The sequence below is a fragment of the Fusarium keratoplasticum genome, chromosome 8, assembly GCF_025433545.1.
Source record: "Fusarium keratoplasticum isolate Fu6.1 chromosome 8, whole genome shotgun sequence".
NCBI classification, from domain to species: Eukaryota; Fungi; Ascomycota; class Sordariomycetes; order Hypocreales; family Nectriaceae; genus Fusarium; species Fusarium keratoplasticum.
The window spans coordinates 686,378-708,164 of record NC_070536.1 but is presented as its reverse complement, the minus strand read 5'-3'; the positions used below and the strand labels follow the sequence as shown (position 1 = coordinate 708,164).

Here is a 21,787-nt window from a genome sequence, read left to right as displayed (position 1 = left end):
GCCTTTGTGAAGCGACAGAAGCCATCAGCGTCTTTCCCCCATGCCTCAACTCGACGTGAATCCCTCCAACAACTCCGCGCCTTGCGGGCGACGAGTCATCTCCTGGATCCTGGAATCGCTAGCGTCTTCGCCCCGTGCTGTAACTCGATGCTTTCAGAAGGTGGCTACAGGGGACCCCACCGGACCGATTGGCACTGCCCGTGAATCTTTGCCCTCCCGTGTCTAGTCGGCGGCTGCCATCGTGAGGCACCAGAGGAGAGGTTGACATCGGCTCCAGTTGACGATGAAGCGGCTGAGCGGCTGAAGAGCGGAGCGAGCAAGCGGGCACGCGAGTGAAGAAATATGTGAGACACACACTTCAAGGGCAAGGGTAGACACGCCTAATACTGATCAAATACTGTCTTTTATGGCCAGCCATTGTCATAAAGATTGTAGAAAATACCACAACACAAGACGATAGTCGCCAAATCTTTGAAATCATTTTCTTATGAGTTTATTACCATCGTGAGGGCGGATGACCAGCATTCTTTGTAATAGGTACTTAGACAACGCCTTTTTTTCAATTGAGCCATGTGGTGGGTTGGTAATCAATCAGCCTCAGTCCGGTAGATATAAGCATGTTGTTTCACTCAATGTCTTTTCTTTGTTGAGAGAGAATTTCTCTTCTCTCGGGCATAAAGACTCTTAGACACAAGGGGGGAAATGCAGTTTTCTGCTCAAATAACGCGATTCAACAGCAGACAAACCGTCAAGTTGCTTATGCGACCGGCGTGACTCAAGGCGGCGTGTCAGCGAGTGAGCCAACGGCGAGAAGATGTCGTGCAACACGATAAACCTGTTACAAACTTTTGAAACTCAGTAAAAACACAAGATCAACATCAAGATATTCTCCCTTGGATCTTTCATTACTTCATCCTCTGCCCATTCTTTGGTGTCTTTCCTGTTTTCTGATCTCAATAACTGAGGCTCAGCGAGTTGTCGGCCCCACTTGTTCCCGCCAAGGCCAACCAGATTCGGCCCCTCTTGTGACATCACTCCTCCCTCGACATTTTCATCAATCATCACAGATACCAGCTACCTCTGCCTTTCGGAGCTCCCAACAAAGCCGAGACCGCATCTACCATCACCTGCATTCCGCTCGACGGCCCCTGGACCTGAATCTGGACCTCTACGATTCATCTGGTTCCTCGCAGCCATGAAGCGGACTCAGGGCAAAGCCTTTGACGGACCCCGCTCCGGGTTCGCGGCCTTCGGAGGCTTTGGCGCCGCCGGTTCCGGCACCTCCCTGTCTTACCTCGCCGAACCCCCGTCTTTCACGGCCGTGTCAGACCCCAACGTGGTCGTGTCCCTCAAGAATGTCCTCAAGAAAGACAGCACCACCAAGGCCAAGGCGCTCGAGGACCTCCTTGCCTACGTGCAGGCTCATCCCTTTGACAAGGATGGCGGGGTAGAGGAGGCTATTCTCGAGGTTTGGGTGAGTGGGACATGGGTTGATAGCAGAGTGCTCAGTGTGGCTCATAGTTTGACAGGTTCAATTGTATCCTCGCACATCGATAGACAACTCACGCCGTGTCCGTGAGCTTACGCATAATCTTCAGTTTGAGCTGATGAAGTCGGCGCGAAAGCGCTTTGAACGTCATCTGCCCAAGGTCGTCGCCGCATGGCTCGCCGGCCTGTATGATCGCGATCGCGTGGTGTCCAGGGCAGCCAGCGACGGTCTAACTTCATTCCTCTCTACTCCCGAAAAGGTTCTTGCCTTCTGGAATAAGTGCCAAGCTCAGATCCTTGACTTTGCCATCGAGGCGATCCAAGAGACAAAGGACACCCTGAGCGATGAGCGTTCAACAACGCCGGAGGACTCCGAGGCTAAATACTTCCGGGTTGTCACAGCCAGTTTGTCACTTGTTCTCGGCCTGCTCCAAAAGGTCGAACCAAGCAATCTTGAGAAGCAACAGTCTCGATACGACGACTACTTTGGGGAGGAGAGTGTCTGGAAAACCATCACCTTTAAAGACTCATCAGTGAGAAAGACTGTTTGCCAACTTCTCTTTGCTTCCATCGAGCGCAAGCTACCCTATGCAGAGTCAACAAAGGCTAAGCAGGCATTTATCACCGGTGGCCTCAAGACAAACCAAGCCGGCTCTGCTCTCGAGTATGTTCGAGCCCTGACAAAACTGACCCAGGTCTATCCAGACGTCTGGTCATCATCCAAACCTCCGAGCGACCCCAAGTCACCTCTGGGTAGGCTACAGGCCTTTGTTGCCAAGGGTTCTCAGGGAAGCCAGCCGAGGTTCTGGGAATGCCTGGACCAGTTGCTCTCAGTTCTTCCTACGGATTTGATCAATGCCGAGGTAGCTTCCCAGTTCTTGACTTCCCTCAAGTCGGGCATTACACACAGGGATGAACCCCGAACGAATACTTCTTTCGCCTGGAAGTGCTATATCGATACGGCAAAGCGATTATTGAGCAGTCTGCCCTCGGACGACCAGCTGCCATTTGTTCAAGAACACCTCTTCCCTCTCATCGAGCAGTTCCTCTTCTCGGTGTCCGAAAAGACACCCGCGATCCCTCTCGGCCCGAATGCTGTCTCCGTTCTCGTCGAGGCATATATTGCCACTGTCCAAGCATCGCCTCCCGTTGTTTCCGCATCCGAAGAGGAGTGGAACAGACTTGCAAGCATCTTTTGCGCCAAGATCTCTGGATCCCTCCCAGAAGTGTCGCGCGAGTACCAGCAGTCACAGGATAAGATCGCGGAGGAGGGCCGACGGTGGTTCAGCCTCGTTGGACAGATTGAGGACAAGATCTTGGAGCTTGCACAGGGTATCCCCGACCACACGGCCGACCCTTCACTCAAGGTTATTACACAAAGCATCTCGCTGCTTGAAAGCCGCAATTTGAAACCATATGGCGCCGCCAGAATTCTAGAATTCGCTCTGAGCACGGCTCCTCGTCTCTTCCATGGCGAAGGGGCCAAGAAGCTTTCCAGGTTTCTCTCATCGCTGGTCGAACAAGATGCCGCCAAAGCTGTTGCCTCCCCTTCTTCCCGGTACCTCCTCTCCTGTCTCCATCTTCTTGGTTCGGTATCCACCGAATTTGCTCCTATTTGGAACTCTTGGGTTGAAGCTGTTCTTGATCTTGAGTCAGAGACTGACCGCGACTCGGCACTCGCGTCTCTCATCTCCAATGATCGTGGAGCGGTTCTCGCAAAGGGTAATATGGAGTTGCAGAAGCACATCATTGGGCAGGCGACGTTTCTAGCTCTGGGAGGTGCCACCTCCTGGGAGCTGTTGGAGGCTGCTGTCACCTACCAGACACTGACTGATACCAACTACCGAGAGCTTATTCAAACTCTTGTGGAGATTCTTGAAAAGGAGCCTCAGCAGACAGAACCCACCCTCCAGGCTTTGGAGATCGCAGCTAAGGGCAGACCGGAGCTGTTCTCCCGAGATGAGCACGTTCATACAACGCTGCTTGCCCTCCTGCTCGGACTTTCCGAGCTCGACAATACCACTGTTTCTTTGAAAGCAACCGCCATTCGTACGCTTTTGGATAGCCACTCCAGCGGGAAGCTACCCGTTGTTGCCGTCATCCAAGCCAACCTTGAGAGGGCTGGGCCACAATCCCTTGAGTAAGACTGCCTTTGACCTATCTCAGACTTTGCTGACCAGTTTTTAGTATCAAGACACTCGTGGCACAGGCCGAAAATGCCTCCTCGAGCGACATTCCTTCAGAGGAGCTTTTCCCGAGTACCAATGTGTGGATGAAGGAGCTCGCTCCTTTCCTTGAGCTGTCCGTCAACCCATCTATATCGATTACAAACAGCCTCGGCGGTGCTGCTGCGTTGGTGACGGGCGCACCTCGAACTACCCAGCTCCGAGTCCACAGAGACAGAAAGGGACGCTCCATTCCTGCGAGAATGGCACTCTACGTGTCTCAACTCTCCGATAAGCTTCCAATCTCGCAGCTGCCACAGCCATTCCAGCGAGAGATCCTGTATCTTCAGTGCCTGACGGTCCAACTCATTTCGGATCAGATCACATGCATGGAGGATAACCGTCTATGGAGGACTCTGAAACCGGCCGAGGCCATCAGCCAGGCCGAGGACTTTGTTTCCAAGACACGTGGAGTTCTGACTTCTTTGACCTCCGATGTCAAGACCCTAGATTCTGATGACGACTCTACATGCCTGGTCCGCGATCTGATCCATCTGCTAACCAAACACTCGGATGAGTTGACACCCAGAGGCTTGTACAGTGCAAGAGCGCTTTCCGAACTGGTTCAGTCTATCACAGAGGCCCATGGAGCTTCTCCAAGCCTTGAGGATACTCTTCTGAAGCCCGATGTTCTCAAAGTTGGTCCCGCGACCGTCTTGCCCGCCTCGGCACTTATTGCCGGGTTTGGGGAGACGCTTCAGCCTTCCAAGGCCCTCAACACCTTTTGCAACCGAGTGGTTAGTGAGATTGCGGGACTGAAGGCTCAGGGTGAAAAGACTCTGATGACTCTTGTGTTTCTTTCGTCGTGCGCTCAGGTCTACGAAACCGGCGAGATGCCTGTGGCAAACAACCGCATTGTCTTTGCAGTCCGGCAAATCACATCGTGGCTGGATGAGCCTGAGGATCTGAGTCCAGCTCTGTGTGCTGAGATTTGCCGTGCTTTGAACAAGCTGATGCCATGCATGAAGGACGTCTATGGATCTTACTGGGAGAAGGCAATTGAGTTCTGCATCTCGCTCTGGAATCGCGCTCACGAGTTCGAGCTCAACACTGCTCTCCCCTTCATTCACTCGTCGCTAAGACTGTACAAGACTCTGGAGACACTGCAGGAGCCCAACGACGATCTTGATGATGCAATTAAGGAGTACGCAGGCGCCAAGCCCAGGGCACTTGTTGAGCTACTTCGACTTTCGCGAGACACCAGCTCACAGCCCTTGGAGATCGTGGATGCCATGCTTTGCCGTGAGGTGGAAAAGATGCCTCTGCGACAGGTCCCAGATCTATCCGACATCTTTGCCTTGGTGGCTTCTGATTCTCGAGATATTCAGACGGCCGCTTTCAACTTGCTTCACAGAGCTATTCCCGAGCAGCAGCAGCAGAAGTCTGTTGATGCTCTGCTGGACAAGACAGGTATGAGTCCCTCAAAGCCGCCCATAGGTTTTGCCACTAACATTTGTAGATGCTCGGCTGCCTGATGAACTGCTCTCCCTGCTTCTCGACGCTCCGACGCTTGAAAAGTACTCGGACGAGATGCTAGCAGAGTTCCCCTCTCCCATCCGCTCATACCTCCTATCCTGGAAGTTGGTCTTTGATGCCTACTCGACCTCGTCTTTCAAGACCCGCAACGACTTTACCGAGAACCTCAAGACCGACAACTATGTTGCGCCACTGCTCGACTTTATGTTTGACGTGCTTGGACACTCTGCGGCACAGGCTCTCAAGCTGGAAAAGGCCAACCTCGGTGTCGAGCAGATCCAGAACTACGATGTGAAGCTCGCAGAGTCTGAGCCTGAGGAGAAGAACATGCAGTGGCTCCTTGTGCATCTTTACTATCTGATTCACAAGTATACTCCTGGCTTGTTCCGCGCCTGGTACATCGATTGCCGTTCGAAGCGAACACGCATCGCGGTCGAGTCCTGGACAACCAAGTACTTCTCGCCCCTCATCATCTCGGATGCTCTCGATGATGTCCAGCAATGGGCAGACAGCCAAGAACCTCCCGCCATGGACGAGCAAGAACTTGTTGTGCGTGTTGCCCGAGCCGCCAGAGAAGTAACAGCCAGCTACGAAGTCGACGAAAGCCAAGCCGCCATCACAATCAAGATCCCAGCCAACTTCCCCATCGAAAACGTCTCGGTGCAAGGCCTCAACCGTGTCGCCGTCAGCGAGAAGAAGTGGCAGAGCTGGGTCATGACTACGCAGGGCGTCATCACTTTCTCCAACGGCAACATCATCGACGGTCTGCAGGCGTTCAAGCGCAACATTGTCGGCGCCCTCAAGGGCCAGAGCGAGTGTGCCATCTGCTACAGCATCATCTCTACGGATAAGCGCATGCCTGATAAGCGGTGCTCGACTTGCAAGAACCTGTTCCATCGGACATGTTTGTACAAGTGGTTCCAGACGAGTAACCAGAACACTTGCCCGCTGTGCAGAAATCCTATTGACTACATTGGAGCGGACACGGCCAAGAGGCGCCAGGTTTAAGTGTGTGGAGTATTCGGGGTTGTAAAAGGAGTGGCATAGACAGGATAGAAATTAGAAAGGTGACTTGAATATGACTCGATTATCACCTACCACACATGCAGGCGATGTCTCTCTACGTAGCTACTTAACCACCCCCCAGTATCCCAGTATCAAGCACACTCAACTAACCCATGTCAACATCACCATCCTTGTCGCGGTTCTGCTTCTTGTTCTTCTTTTTCTTCTCATCATCCCCTTCGTATCCTGATTCCCCTCCCTTATCCTTGTCCTTCTCATTCCCGCTTTTCGCCCTCTTCTCTGTGTCCTTGCCGCCGCCACCAGCGGGTATATCGATGGGAGCAGACTTCTTGTCTGTAGGATAGTCAGAAGGGAGGTAGCAAAGAGAACAAGATTGGGGCCTACCCTTGTTATCGCGAGGGTCGGGCATTTTTATGTGTACTACAAGCTGTTTGTTTTTGTTTGGGTCTTGAGAATATATAATTTAGATAGCTTGTAGAACTTGGGAAGATGGTCGGTGTTGAAACGAGTTATATGTTTGAGACGTGAAAGTGAATATTTGGTTGACACAGCTTGATAGCGTGTAGAGGTGTTGTCGGCTTGTGAGACCGAGATCAGGTGAACATGCCAGATAGGGCTGCGATGGAAGGCGAGTGTGACGGTGATAAAGCTTGTTCAAGTCGAGGCATGTTCAACGTGTCGTGTCAAGACATTTATGATTCAAGGCCTGTATTTGTTAGTTTGCGCATGCGGGAATTGACAAGAGGAAACTGACCTGTTCAGCTGAGAGTCTTTGGCTGTCATAACGGACTAAAGAAGCAACAAGCTCTCTGAATTCAGCATCCACGTCTGGGAGGACCACGTCCCAGGGGCGTGAAGGAAAGACTGTCCAGAGCTGGAAAGGAGATATCTTAAACTCCTTTGCCTCAGGCCAAGTCTCTGGGGTAGGTGTGCCAATGGTCTTGAAGATACTAAGAATCAGTCCCAGTTGGTTTCCATCCTCATGCACGGCACGAGACTCGAAGATGGGCTTGGGCGGATCTCGAATGGCCTCTGAAATCATGACGCCTACCCCCCACATGTCGACTTCTGGCCCGTACGACTTGTTCCCGAAGAGAACATCTATCGCTCGATAAGGCCCTGTCCCGATGTCGAGAATCTTGTCGTCATGTGGCTCAGATTGGGCCGAGAACTCGGGGTGCCATGCAGTACCAAAATCGGAGAGATAAGCTGGACCGGTAGGAGAAGCTAAAAGGATAGCGGATGGCTTAATGTCTCGATGTACGATTCCTTGCGCGTGGATATCCTTTAACCCCTGAAGGACGTCTCTGAAGATAGAACGAGCTGCATCCAAGGGGATGGGCCCTTTGTCGAGAAGATCGGTGAGAGTGTAAGGCATGAAGGGAAAAACGAGGACGAATTGCTGCTCTTGGTCGCGAAAGGTTTCGAGTAGTTCAATGCAGGGAGACCGCAAAGACTTGAGGATCTTAGCCTCTCGTTGGGGGTTATGCGGTTCGATGTTCTGGTAGGCGACAATGACTTTGAGAGCCTTGTCACCGGAGCGATAGACCTCAGAGGTGACGCCCTCAGAGATGGGATGGCAGTTGCGGTAGGAGCCAATGCGAACACCAGATTCCTCCTCAACCTCAGCCTCATCATACTCTTGGGCATCTTGTCTGGGCAGCGGTGTCGAGGTCGGCTGACATGCGAGGTTGTACTCCTCCTAGGCGTTGTCAGCGGTTCCCGAGCCCTGGGCTGCCGCGAGAGGCTGCATCGCAGCGCACCTGAGTAGAAGAGATCTGGTAGGCGGCCTGTTCTATGGCGATGGCCTCGCTCATGCTAGTCGTGGCCAACGACTCTTGGCTGGGGATTGCGTGTAAGCGGTCTGTGACATGCGCTGGTAGGGGTCTGCCTGCTTACATCTTCTGGATGGTCTCGTACCGCTGGGAAGCCGAGAGAGCGGCTTTCCATTCAGGCAACCCAACAGACGCCATTGTTTGCTAGAGAGTGAGGCCTACACCCGATCTCCCGTGTCTCAGAGGTTTGGTGTCACTCTTCAACGGTCAAGCGTGGTCCCATATAACGGCACGCAATTGGGCATCCGGTCAATTGCGGTCGACAGAATATAGAGAATCACAATTTCCCCCGCTTCGACGGCTCAATCGCTCCCGCAGATGAACAAGGGGCAAAGATCGGCCTAGCTGGGGTTGTCTCAAAGGCGTTGACGTAGTGCGTAGGAAAGGTATTTGTGGATGTATCCGTAGAGCTGAAGCAAGAGGCGGGAGCAGGCCCGCAATTTCATCCAGCAGAAACAAGGCCCTAAGATTGGACAGGAGCAGGGGTGTAGGGCCTGAAACTGTCTGTTTGCTTGTCGCAGTGTCAAGAATAATGCTGCAATGCCCTTATTGGAACTTCATTTCGCGGTGTAGGTGCAGTGCTGTCGTGAGAGCTACAACAAGGAGGTACCTTGGTTGTGAGGTCATGCTTCTGTCCTCGTGACCTCGGCTCGGGCTCTACTCTGTGAATGAAGCTCCCCCCGTGCTCCCGCATCTTCTCCCCGTCTTCTCGAAGCCCACCAACCAAAAGCTTCATCCAACAGCTTCACCCAACCAACGGCACCCAAGCTTCTAGCGTTGGGTCCACCGCTTTGCTCCGCTGCCAGCCCGGTCAAGCCCATTCGAGGCGAGGTCCAGTCACCAGCCGAGAACCAGAGCCCAGCCCCAGCCGCCTGTCTTCGCCTTGGCCTTGTCCCTCTGTCTGTTGTCAGGTCCGTCCAGTGAGCTCCGTCTTGCTTCCAAGATTCTATTCTTCCAACCTCGCATCGCACCGCATCTTGGCTTGGATCAACGCACAAGAGCCGCGTAATAGCTTTCCCCTTTCTTCCGACTCGTCCCATCCTCCCGTCGACATTGTCACCTGCGACATGACCTTTCTGGTCTATTAACAAACCTAGCCGTCTTGTCCGTCACTGCGTTTGCTTGCTTCCCGACCAACCGGCCGACCCATCATCACCGAACCAAGCAAAACCTCCCTGTCGCCTTGTTCGTCAACCCCGAAGCTTGACCGACCCCTCTCGCTCGCCCTCAGCCTCATCGCCATGCGCATTCTCTCCTCGAGCCATTAATCGTATACTTAATCATCTCCCCCCTACTTCCACACCTATATATAATTCCACCATCCGTTTGCGCCGCGCCGCTCCCCAAATCGGTCCACCATGGAAGACATGGCAAGGGCCGAGTATCCCGCCATGCTGGTGAGGCAATCCCCGTCCACAGCCAAGACTGCAGCGCTGCAAAATGCAAGACGCAGAGTCTGGTGTCGAGCTTTTACTGATCTGCTTCTTTGCGCAACTCATAGGCAGCTCTCCAGCCCGGCCAGGCGGCTCATACCCTCTCAGAACGAGTAAAGCGCATGTCCCGCATCAACGTCGAAATTGCCGACTGGCTCCAGGTACGCCGGCTTCTCGAGATGGATGCCAATGCCCACGCACAAACTTGGGGTCATCCCGTTCCATCCAGACGGCATACTGACCTTCAACCTAGGAGCGCCGTCGCGTCGAGGAACAGTATGTTCAGGGCTTGCGCAAGCTCACTGCCTTCAAGGTGCCCAATGCCCAGTCTGAGCTAGGGTAAGTCTGGCCGCTCTGCAGTACCATGATGGCTCGCAGGCTCACAGTTGCCATAGTGTCTTCCAGGCCCCATGGAACCGAATCATCGACTCGGTCGAGAGCATCGCCCACTCCCACCATCAGCTCGCCGATCGCATCGAGAAGGACATTGAGCACCCCCTACGCAACTTTCACATCCGCAAGGACTTCCAAAACATGAACACCATGTCCAACAACCTGGCTACCATGGCAAAGGACCTTGAGGAGGCTCAGGAGCGGTCCGACAAGCTGAGCAAGAAGGGGGGTCGTGCCAACACCCAAAAGGTCGACGCCGCCTCGTCTAAGCTGGAGGCTGCTAGCGGACAGTGGGAGTCGCAGGCGCCCTTCATCTTCGAGTCCCTCCAAGCCCTCGACGAGTCGCGGGTCAACAATCTGCGTGACCTCCTCACCCAGTACCAGACCCACGAATCCGACCAAGCCCAGCGCGTTCAGGAGAATGCCGTCGAAACGCTTGCGCTCATGCTTGAGATCGATACGGACAAGGAAATCCAGTCATTTGTGAACAGGGCCACCCAAGGCAGGGCCAAGCTTCCCACGAGGACTTCAACGCGACAGTCGTCCGTTGTCGGCACCACGCCTTCAACGCCAGTGCCCCCAAGCACTGCTGGTAGCACCAATGCACCCACACCAAGCGTCCAGGCGCCTCCTACCCCTGCTGCCGCTTCCTCTACCGTTCCCGACGACGATGTGAGCGAGAACAATTCGGTTCCACAAGAGCCCAAGCCAGGTAAGTCGACCCTTGGCATGTTGTACGCTTAGCTAACATCTTGAAGGCGGCAAACTTCGCCGTCTCGGTACCATGTTTGGTGGACGAAGGCGACAGAGCATGCACGCCGGTTTTGGCCAATTATCCCCTCAAAAGGGCGGCCCTGGCTTCGGCAGGTTGGGAACCAGCCACAGTCATCATGACCGCGGTGTCTCACCAAGAGGCTCCTCGACTAATCTGCAGGAGCATCATCGACTGTCCTCTCTAGCAGAAGCACCTGATGTGCCTAAGCTGCCCGCGAATATCGACCAACCATCCAAGCCCGAGTCCACGCCGCACGATAACACGAACGGAGTGTCGCACAATGAAGGTCTGATGGACAGCCCGATCCCACAAACGACTGCAGGCACAGTCAATGGCAACCATGAGCCCGATTTGTCAGATGTTCAGCCGCCCCCAGGCCCTCCTCCTTCGCACAAGCCAGAGGAGCAGCAATCGACCCCTGCTGCAGCCACTGCTGGAACCAAGGACTCAGAAGGCTTCACTGTGCCACCGCCGATGAACGACCCCATCTCGCAAGCTCAAAGGGAGGCCCAGCAGGAAGCAGGTGAAGACCCTGAGCAACTGCTCAAGGTCAACATTCAGCAGACACCAGTTGAGGAAGAGGATCCGGAAGCCAAGCTCGCTGCGTTGTCGAGTGTTGCCAACAGCCTCAAGATCGGTCCGGCCACTCGTCGCACAGGCACCGTAAGAGGTCGCCGTGACGTCCGGCACACCGTCTACGTCCCACCGCCTAGTATGCCCGAGAGCGGTACTGATTCCTCCGTGGGCGGGTTCCCTGTGTCGCCTTCATTGCCCGCTACATCCTTCACAAAGTCCGGCACCGTCGCTGCGCTAGCATCCGAGGCTAGCATTGCTGGAACTTCAGATACGCAGTCTGTACGATCGGGCAACTCATTGGGAAGCCTTGCCCACCCCAAGCATCCTGATATGACGGCCCCTGGTCTGAACTCATCCATCATTGAGAGTGTCTCTGCTGTCTTTGAAGAGGGTGGCATTAAGTCTGCATCCATCACTGGTGAAGTTGCGTTTGTCAACAACCCCAGTGATTCGGGCGATGCAAAGAGTAAGTTGCAACATGAATTCGTCAAGGACATGTATTCACACGAAGCAGGTTACGAAACCATCCGTATCAACAACTTTGCAGCACTGGAGCGCATTGGTCCTAACCGCATCTTCGTGCAAAACTCATCAGTTGAAAACCACGATCAGTTCTCCCTCGACGTCTCCCATCTCACCAAGACAAACACGGCATTCTCCTATCGGGTATTTGCTGAGGATTCTGGAAGCCCCGCGCTCGGTCAGCATGCGCCCTTGCTCCTGAAGCTTGCCTGGAAGCCTCAAGGAGACAAGCTCGGCTTGCTACTACAATACCAGCTCAACCCATCCTTCAAGTTCTCTGCGCCTGTAACGTTACACAATGTGGTCATCGTGGCGACGTACGAGGGCCGGTCAAGCGGCGCTCAGACGAAGCCTGTGGGAACACACCTCAAGGACAAGCACCTGGTGTACTGGCGGGTAGGCGATGTGACGCTCACCAACGAACCCCACAAGATTGTGTGCCGTATCATCGGCGCCGAGGGCACCGAGCCCAAGCCAGGACATGTTGAGGCCAGATGGGAGTACACTCCCTCTGGAGACGATGTGGTAGGAAGCGGCATTTCCATCTCGAGACTTGACGAGGGCAAGGGCAAGGCGAAGGAACTTACAGAGGATGACCCCTTCGCCGACGACAGCGCAAGCACGGAGCAGAAGTGGGTAGACGTGCCGGTGGTGAGAAAGCTCGTCAGTGGCAAGTACGAGGGTCGGTAAGGGGCCATGAGCCAGAAACTGAACCTTGAGGTGTGATTCCCAAAGTGCATGGATAGATGCCCGAGGAGGACACTGAAAAATGTTCCTGGGGCGGCGCATTGAATAGCGAGCGTGATGGGAGGACAGCCTCCCCTTCTTGGGTTTACTTTCACTCCTTTTTTTACTTTTCCTTTTTTTTTTTTTTTATCTTTGTATGTCATACTGTCTCTTGTCTTTTTTGTATGGGTTATTGACGGCTGGATGGGTTGGAGCTTGAGAAGGGCAGTAGTAGTATTTTTTTGTTGAAAGCTGTAACCTTGTAGTCTCTATGACTCTACAACAACAATGTCTATATCTCGACAATATCAAGACTCTCTTGCTTGGTTTTGTCCAATTGTAACATATAGCACACGGCCTATTTTGTTTGGTACTTTGCATATTTGCTTTCGCTACGTCTGTTCTATTTTCCTTCCTTTTGACCCTACCTATAAACGCTCCGGTCCGAAATACTCCAAAACGACGCTGTGCGTTGTTGCCCCTTGCTTCTCGCTGTTGCAGCGGTAAAGTGGGCTATACATAGATCTGGGATACAAAATGGAATGCGCGTCGTGCAAGACGCTGGTGATATGTACAGGTGTGAGCGTGATGGCTGGAGGCATCAAAAGGACGCGGGGGGCTTCGACCCTTGTCTACTCAGACTTGTCGGCATTTTCCTTGGCCTTTTGGCTCTCTTGGCCCTTCTTCCACTTGGAAAACTTCTCGCCGAGGTATCGCCACGTCCGTGAGAAGCCACCCATCACTAGTCCCTTGATGCTCTGCGTTGTGCTGGGCCAGTTGACTGTGTGCTTGACCACGGTCCGCACCGTCTCACGCAGGTTCTCAGGGTCATCCGTAGCGATGCGACGCTCGAACTCGCCTCCCTGCATGCGATGAACAGCGCGACTTTCCTCGTCGGAAGTGGCCTTCATCAACTTATTGAACTCGCCGCGAGGGATGCCAAACTTCTTCTGGTACTGGAAGTAGAGGCGGGAGCGGAAGGTCTGTGGAAGACGCCGCACCATGTTACCGCGACGGACGGGATCCATATCCTGCTCGAGGGTGTTAACCGCCTCAGGGTTGAGGATCCAGTCTTGGTCGTCGATGCGGCAGGGACCAGAAAAGTCGACGTTTGGAAGTGTCTTAACTAGGGGCGCGTAGAGGCGACGGAAGTGAACAATGTTGTTGTCAACAATGTTTGTCACCTTGCTCTTGTTCTCCGTGGGAAGAGCCATGCGAGGATCGCCAAGGTAGCTGAGGCCGGCGATGGTGCTGTAGAGTTCGGCCTCTGTGAACTTTGGGGGCAGGAGAAGGAGCGCAGTTCGAACAGCGGCGATGAGGTTGTGCTGGTTCGCAAGTCGTACACGGGGATGGTCACGGAGAATCTTGACGGGCTTCTGAAGACGGCCTGCAAGGTACAGACTCTCCCAAGAAGAGAGATCGGTAACGAGGTTGTCAATACTTGTCACGCCGTACTTGATGAGCATTCCGTTCATCTCAATGTACGGGTTGAAGTAGACTCCAGCGCCCCAATTCTGCACGCGCGAGACGAAACCGGACCCCAGAGATGCGATACCGGAGTAGTGATCGCGATGCTGCTTCATGTTGATCGAATGCCAGTGCTGAGTGTGCGTCACTCCAAAGATAAAGTCAATCATCTTTGGAGAGCCCTTTTGTGCCTTGACGAGCGCTTCAGGCGGGTTGGGGTGAACGGCGCGGAAGGCGGCATCGGAGATGCTCGGCTTGGAAACCTCTTGAGGAAACACTCCAGAGCCATATGCGAAGCAGTAGACAATGGGAGCATTGAACTGCCGAAGCATCAGACGCAGGGCCTCCTTCAGTTCATAATTAATGATCATGTGTTGGTTCGCGCCGAACAGACGATGTGGCAGGTCGTCAAAGGACTTTATGGATGTGTCGAGGTCTTCCCAGTCGCTGCTAAAGACATTAATCTTGCTGCTGGAGTTGGAAGTCGAGGATGCGCTGCTCGAAACGGACGTGTCGGAGTCTGTCGTCGAAGTTGCGGAACTCTCGGAATCGCTGGGGCTGTCAGGCCGCTTCGATGAGGTTGACGACCATCGTGACGAGATCAACGACGAGGTGGATGGTTTCGAGTAGAGTTGACGGGCGCGTGGGGTTCGAAGGGATAGAGCTCGGGTGGTCACGGAGGACTAGAGGAAGCTGTTAGAGGGGAGAACTGGAGGAGGCAAGGTTGGAGCTCACCCTGAGGCCAATTGAGGCCATTGTTTATGATGAGATGAAATCTATTGTCAAGAAAAAGTGTCTGGGTACGATTATGGTTCCAAGATGAGGTCGAGGGAGAGTAAGGGCAGCTCAAGCTGCGGCGTCGTTGAGACTGCCTAGTCGCATACTCGATCCGGAATCGGGGAAGGGAGGGTCAAGAGATCTCAGAGCAAGGTCCCCAATGGCAGTCGCAGAAGAATACGTCAGTGGATACAAGACAAGAGCCTCTATTCTCTGGGCAAGAACAGACGGAGACTGCAAAAGATCGTCGGGGCTGGGGAAGCTTTTTTTCTGCAAGCGATGGAATGAAAATACTCAACATTACCCGTCACTTCTCCCCTCCACTCCAATGCCGAGCGGATGGAAAGGTGTGGGTCACGAGCCACAAGGAACGGCTGCGGGATGGCCAATCACGTGCCATCTTAGCTTACGGGAACAGGGTCCCCATCCCCTTCCCGCCCAGGTACGTACCGCTACTGGCCGAGAAAGGCGGGATGATGGATGCTACGTCACTTGGCGATTGGCCTTGGCAGATCGGAGCTTGTGAGATGGAAGAGTTGGTAAACAAGATGCGTCATTGATCGAGAGATGGTTCCTGGTCTGCGTTTAGCTTTGCTGATTGGGTCAGGGAGAAAGGGGTTTGTTTTTGATCCACGTGGTTGACACAATGCATCACAGCTCAAAGACAAGGCAATGAGCTTGAAGCTTTGGAGCATAAGGAATTGAAGCTTCATGTCTCGTTGTCTTGTTTTTTCAGCCCTTGTAGACCAATGAACGGAGCCAATTCCATGTTTAATGCATTTACAGTCATTGGTCACTCTTACAGGGACGATTATGGGGGAGATATGCTGTGTTGATTGCTCGACAGGTTGGTTGGGATCATGCACCGTGGCAAATGGCAATTGAATTGCAAACCTGAACAATCAGGTATGGATCTTCGTTAGCCATGTAGCAATGCAAGATCAGTACATGCACCAAAGAAAGAGGAATAGGCATTCATACAGTATTTAAATATGTATAAAGCTACTTTCAAAACAACTCCTCATTCTAGGTCGCTACCAGCTAGATACCGATTTCATCGGAACTGCCTGCTGTTGTTACCCTAGACTAATGGCGCGAACGGAATTTGAGATAGAAGCTATTCCTGGGACCCATGTCAACCTGTCTACTGTATCACTCTCGATATCAATTGGAGATAAAAGTGTTCTAACCTAATTTGTTGGCTCTGGATGATCTCTAGATCCATGAAGCCCATCATTCGTTCAGCACAAAGCTGCAGGCAAGCTGCCCACTCAACATCGATCATCAACATCACGTGACCCACCAGCTGCTGTGGTGATCGCAAACAAGGCATTCGGGGATCGCGCTTCCCATCTCACAAGAAGCAACCTCACCACCCGCCACAAAATGCGCGCCCATACGCCTGACGGCTCTGGAGGCCGACGGGTCTCTTCTAGCAACAGGTTTCGAGCTAGCACTTCTGCCATCGGGCGCCCTCAGACCACTCTAAGAGAGTCCAGGGTAAGTCAACAACATTCCAAACAAAACAAACATTAGTCTTGCCATCACCACCACCATCAGCATTCTGACTTGGGGCATTCGTAGATATCATCCTTCCGAGCGAGTACTCAGCCGACATACAACTTCTTCACCGGCGAATCAAACCTTCCCCGTCCTTCCTCCCGACAAGGCCATACCGCCGAGTCTGTCCGCCCGGGTTCACGCGACAGTTTTAAAGAGAACATGGCGCCGCCCGATGCCGACGAGTATGAAAAGTACAGGAAGGAGATCGAGGCCCTGAAGGCTGAGATTGGCACCCTGCAATATCGCATGCAAACATCCGAACAAGAGAAGGAGATTGCTTTGTCGCAGCACAACAGCAAACTCGAGCAAGCGCGCCGACGAGAGCAGGATGAGGCACAGCAGCGCCAGGCCGCCGAGGCCGACCGCGAAAAGGCAGCGAGCCAAACCGAAGCGCTTCGAAAGGAATTGGAAGAGTTGAAAGAGAACATCGAAGGCGACAAGAAAGCCCTGGAGCGAAAAGCCCGTGAGGCAGAGGACGAAGCCCGCCTACTGCAGGAACAGTTGGAGGACTTGTCCACGGCCAAGGAGGAGGCTGCGCGCATTGCTGATCGAAAGGTTACCGACCTGGAAATGCAGATTGCCGCATCGCAAAAGTCGCTACAAGAATACGAGCAGGAGATCGACCAGCGAGAAAATGTCCTTCAACAAGCCCAGACTCAGCTGGCGGAGAAGGACGCACAAATCGGCAACCTCGAGGCGGACGTGCTACGGCTAAAGGCACAGAGCGGAGATGCCGAAACGATGGAGATAATCAGACAAGAACTGTCGGAGCAGGTCCACCATATTCGAAACCTTGAAGCGACCAATCGCGACCAGCTTTCCGAACTTAAGCACCTACGAGCGTTGAGCAAGGCAGTCGAGGTCGTCGAGGAGGAGAAGCGAAGTCTGCAGCGCAAGCTCGAGGCTGCTGAAATGGTCGAGGCAGAGCTTGCTGAAGCCCGTATTCAGCGACAGAGACTCGAGGATGAGCGATTGGCCTGGTCGGCGTACCTGAAGAACGCGTCCGAGACTGGTGACAACGAGTTTGATTCTCCGGAGGCTGTGGCAAGGGCGCTTGTCCAGGAGCGTCTGACTACGGCGTCGTATGTGGAAAAGTTGGGTGCTCTTCAAGCCGAGATGACGGCAACACAGAACACCATTCAGACGCTACAAGACGAGAAGGCTCAGCTCAAGACCGAAGTTGAGAATGCAAAGACATCAGCAAACGCCAACAACACCGACAAGGCTCGACTGCGACTGGAACGACAACGCGCCCTGGCTGTCAAGGAGGTGGAATACCTTCGAACTCAGCTCAAGACTTTCGATACCGAGGATGAGACGGTCCAACCAGAACAGTTTGATGAAGCCCGCGCGAAGAGAGTTCAAGAGCTCGAGGATCTCGTGGACAAGTATAAGATGGAAGTGCAGAGTCTGCACGCTGAGCTGTCATCCGTGGAACCGTCTGCTACAGGCACACCTCAGCCGGCAACTGGTAGCAAACGCTCCCGACCTGAGGATGACAATGCCCACGAGCAGCTTGGACAGCTTGCGCGCAAGAACCGCAAGCTGCAGGAGGAGCTGTCCAGCTTCCAGACCAAGGTGGCGTTGCTGGAGAAGGACCTGTCAGCCAACCGCGAGCAGCTGAAGGCTGCGAAGCAACAGACGCAGACTCGTGTTCTCTCCCTCAAGTCTAATCCGACATCGGACTATGAAGCCATCAAGCGGTCTACACTGGAGGCCCTTCAGAAGGAGAACCAAGACTTGTTGGCAACCCTTCGTTCCAAGACTGGCAACTCGTCAGTCCCCATGATTCCCACCTCTGTGCTTTCAGCGATGGAGCGTGAGATTGCGGCTGCCAAGGCCGAAACCGCGTCGGCCCAAAAGTCCGCGCGGCGCCTCAAGGAAGTCTGGGGATCCAAGTCGCAAGAGTTCAAGGAGGCCATCTTCTCGACTCTTGGCTGGACCGTCACCTTTATCCCGAACGGCAAGATGCGGGTCGAGAGCACATTCTACCCCTCACAGACAGACGAACATGAGAATTCGATCGTCTTTGACGGTGAGCGGGGAACCATGAAGGTGGGAGGTGGCCCGCGAAGCGCGTTTGCGAGAAGGATCAGTGATCAGATTGGGTTCTGGGTGAGGGAAAAGGGGTGCATCCCAGGCTTCTTGGCAGCGTTGACGCTGGAGTTTTACGAGGAACATACACGGGCGTCCAAGCCTTGAGGGCAATGTCGGCAGTGGAGATAATGTTAATCGGGATGGATGAGATGACGACCTATACCCTTGTACATATAGCCATTTACGTTATCTGGGAGTGCTGGTGTAGACAGACGCTCTCTTGGCTTGAGCGGGGAGCTTGAACTGCTCAAAGGCATCATTTGCCAGGCGTTTTGTTTTTAATTATTGATCTTTTGGCGTATTCTTTGGACGAGTGAGTTGAGTATTGGTCGTAGGAGTTTAGTTTCTCAAACTCGAGCCAAGAAGCCTGACTTGCCGACTCTCGCTCTGTTGGTATGGATCTAGACGAGAGCTGCCTGCTGACTTGCATGTCTTGCTTCAGCCTCATCCTATTGCGTACGCAACTCTGCCGTCGCCTCTTACTTGTATCCTCCCGCTTCTCAACGGACTGATCCATCGACCTTCGTAATCCTCCTGCCTACTTGAGTATGTTGTGCTACACGGCAAATTAAACAACAAATCCTTGTGTAGCTCGGAAGACACTAAATTTATCTTGTTATGCTTAAAGGCAAACAAGGGTAGTAACCGTGTTCGCGTAAGCGCGTGGCTCGTCCCGCATCCCTGCTCGAGGCAGTGCAAAGTTCAAAAGTGCAGAGTTGAATCCGCCGTGCCGTTGCGGAAAGGAAGTTGTACGTAATGTGAAAGGGGGGAAGAAACAATATGATTGTTTGGTAAAGGGGCTTAGTTGCGTCTTTGATGCAAGCCAATTATGCTGAGCGCCGTGAGGCCATACACGGGGCGAATACACTTTTTGATCTAAGAGTCTAGGATTGTCAAGGGATCTTTACGGGATAGCCAACCATGTAGCCTGGCCTGCTTACGTCCCGCTCTTCCGGGCTTGCTTCAGAGCCCCATCAAGGTGGTGGCTGTATCGGGTGCCTGCCTCACTTTCAACACCGCCTGATCCGATCGTGAATCACATAACGTTGTTTCTCTCTTTCGGAGGTTGCCTCTCTCGTAAGTCGGCACTGTCTGTGAAACAATGGGGGCAGGCCATTTATATCCATGTAAACTATGACTGGGGGCAGGGGAGGTGGAATACGGTTTCATGTAACGCTCTGATATGAGGATCGTCTTTGGAACGGTGCACATATAAGACGGTCGGCTCTTGTCCTTGAGTTGGACTCTTTCATGAGGGAAGCTGTATAGAAGCTTGCTCTTCTTCACTGGTGACTTGACCATGCGCTTCTCTACCAGTAAAGTGGCGGTTCTCGCCTTGGGTATGTGACTCTTTATCTTACTGGAGAAACACTAGCTGACAGTGACACTAGCTTTATGCCAGTCTACCTACGCTTACGGTCTCAAGGCAACCATTCTAGCGGATACGAACCGCGACGGAAAGGTTGACATCAAGAGCGACTCCGACATCAAGGCCAAGACCACTTGGACGCCTGAGAGAGGGGCCTTGTTTCTTGCCAACATTGGCGATACGAACCAGCGATGTTCCAAGAAATGGGGTCCCAGTCAGGAAATCCCCTCTGAAGATGGCGAGACCTACTTGGATGAGTGTAACGATGCTGTCGACAACGTGCAGCGCAACCCCAAGTACCTCGCTCCCCTGCGGACTCTCCCTATTGCGAAGCTCAGTGCTTCTGCCAAGGGCAGGGTTCATGTCACGAACAAAGTTGCCGCTAGCAAGGTTCGCATCTTTGTCAAGGAGGGAAGTGAGTGGACGTACGTGGGTGCCAACTACACCTTCACGGCCGAGGACCTCAGGGGTGGTCTTGAGCTGGGCATCGATGCTCGCGATGTCCGTCGACCCAAGGGTTGGGACGGCAAAGCTCAAGTTCACTTTACTGTCTCGGACGGAAGTCAAAAGGCGACTGACTCTGTTGCTTTGCGGGTTGCTCCTGTCTTGACGCATCACCATGCGCAGCTCGCCGAGAGAGTGTTTAGCACTGGTGCTGATGGAGACGGTGCTCAAGGAAGATTCGTTGCCGACTTGGAAGACAATACTGCTGCTGCGGGAATTGATGAACCTGTCTTTTTGTTTGATCATGGCGATATCTGGACTCAGGACTTTTTTGAGCCTGGATACACGAGCATCCCTGGACCCGATGGACCTATTGTTCTTCGAGTCATGATCCGGTCTGTGCAAGCTTCTCGTTCTTCTGGTCGAGATATCTTCCACCAGCTCCGCAACGACAAGGTTGGCGCTGTGCAGCACCATGGAGATGGAGACACTATCGACTCTACTGGTAACTTGGAGACGATTCCTCCTTACAAGTACAAGGGGAAGAGCTATCCCGCGGGCCGTGTCATCCAGGGCCAGTGGGAGGGACGAAAGCCCCTCATGTTCAACTTTCTCAAGGCCCAGCAAGTTCAGGATCCCCTTGCTCTCGACACGGCTTGGCTCGCCGTCGGTCATGTTGATGAGTTTCTTCAGTTCCTGCCCGCTGACAATGAGCGGGGATGGGTCGTTGTGGTTGATGATCCCGTTGCTGGTGTGGAACTTCTTAAGAAGGCTTCCAAGGATGGACATGGAAGCATGAAGGCTCTCTCGCGACCTCATCTCCCTGGTGAGGACCCAGTTCAGTACTGCCTTCCCAAGGAGACCATCGACCAAGTTCTTAAGCTGAAGAAGTTTGAGAGCATCAACCAGATGGCTGCTAAGCGCATTGAGGGTAACATTGCTATCCTCAAGCGTGAGACGGGCCTCACCGATGATGAGATTCTTCGCGTTCCTGCGACATTTTACTACGCGTTTGCCGAGGGTTGGACGTGTAGTATCAGCCCAAACTCGACCGGCCCCAGTGCCATCCCGACTCCTGGCCCCTCTTCAACCCCAAGCCCTTCTAAGCTCGGCGCTGGTTCTTCTCTTAGCAAGAAGGCTGTTAGTGGCGGCCCGGTCTTCAAGGCCAAGTCCATCATCGAGGCAGCTCAGCCCCATGGCCCTGTCCAGCTTGGACGACGTGAGGTGGACCCCGAGACCCAGCTCGTTGCCTTTTACCCAGGAACCGTCAACGGCGTTGTCCTGGCAGACTCATTTGTCCTCGCTCCTAACCCCTGGGGTCCGGTCATTGACGGCGAAGACATTATCGCCAAGGCTGTGCAGGAGACGTATGCCAGGGCCAGCTTCAACGTGACCTTCCAGGATGACTGGTTCTCGCATCACCTGGGCATGGGAGAGGTTCACTGCGGCACCAACACGTGGCGAACTACGGACGCCAAGTGGTGGTAAAGTTTTGTACATGAACTAGAAAGGTTGATATGAACGATAGGCACATAGAGGAATTCACTTTGAGTAAGTAGCATCATAGTTTCGTAACAGTTGGACGTGAGGAACAA

General features: G+C 53.5%; 6 protein-coding genes across 6 annotated transcripts; 4 read left to right on the top strand and 2 right to left on the bottom strand.

Annotated features, from left to right (window-relative positions):
- Positions 1-1,063: 1,063 nt before the first annotated feature.
- On the top strand, positions 1,064-6,197 carry NCS57_01004400 (E3 ubiquitin-protein ligase listerin; the record flags this gene model as incomplete). Its single annotated transcript, XM_053059802.1, has 4 exons — positions 1,064-1,474; positions 1,530-3,628; positions 3,676-5,123; positions 5,173-6,197. The coding sequence occupies exons 1-4, from the start codon at positions 1,196-1,198 to the stop codon at positions 6,195-6,197; spliced, it is 4,851 nt and encodes a 1,616-aa protein (XP_052910196.1). The 5' UTR covers positions 1,064-1,195.
- Positions 6,198-6,885: 688 nt separating this feature from the next.
- Positions 6,886-8,188, bottom strand: NCS57_01004300 (Protein kinase domain-containing protein; the record flags this gene model as incomplete). Its single annotated transcript, XM_053059801.1, has 4 exons — positions 6,886-6,921; positions 6,970-7,917; positions 7,979-8,057; positions 8,115-8,188. The coding sequence occupies 4 exons, from the start codon at positions 8,186-8,188 to the stop codon at positions 6,886-6,888; spliced, it is 1,137 nt and encodes a 378-aa protein (XP_052910195.1).
- Positions 8,189-9,408: 1,220 nt separating this feature from the next.
- Positions 9,409-12,439, top strand: NCS57_01004200 (MHD domain-containing protein; the record flags this gene model as incomplete). The annotated part of the gene is made up of 6 exons (XM_053059800.1): positions 9,409-9,447; positions 9,552-9,644; positions 9,737-9,822; positions 9,879-10,588; positions 10,635-11,693; positions 11,742-12,439. 6 exons carry the CDS (start codon positions 9,409-9,411, stop codon positions 12,437-12,439), a joined length of 2,685 nt encoding a protein of 894 aa, XP_052910194.1.
- Positions 12,440-13,107: 668 nt separating this feature from the next.
- NCS57_01004100 (Phosphatidate cytidylyltransferase, mitochondrial) lies at positions 13,108-14,698 on the bottom strand (the record flags this gene model as incomplete). Its single annotated transcript, XM_053059799.1, has 2 exons — positions 13,108-14,625; positions 14,678-14,698. 2 exons carry the CDS (start codon positions 14,696-14,698, stop codon positions 13,108-13,110), a joined length of 1,539 nt encoding a protein of 512 aa, XP_052910193.1.
- A 1,407-nt stretch (positions 14,699-16,105) lies between these two features.
- On the top strand, positions 16,106-18,484 carry NCS57_01004000 (Spindle assembly checkpoint component MAD1; the record flags this gene model as incomplete). Its single annotated transcript, XM_053059798.1, has 2 exons — positions 16,106-16,219; positions 16,304-18,484. 2 exons carry the CDS (start codon positions 16,106-16,108, stop codon positions 18,482-18,484), a joined length of 2,295 nt encoding a protein of 764 aa, XP_052910192.1.
- A 1,195-nt stretch (positions 18,485-19,679) lies between these two features.
- On the top strand, positions 19,680-21,680 carry NCS57_01003900 (PAD domain-containing protein; the record flags this gene model as incomplete). Its single annotated transcript, XM_053059797.1, has 2 exons — positions 19,680-19,719; positions 19,771-21,680. 2 exons carry the CDS (start codon positions 19,680-19,682, stop codon positions 21,678-21,680), a joined length of 1,950 nt encoding a protein of 649 aa, XP_052910191.1.
- Positions 21,681-21,787: the final 107 nt, after the last annotated feature.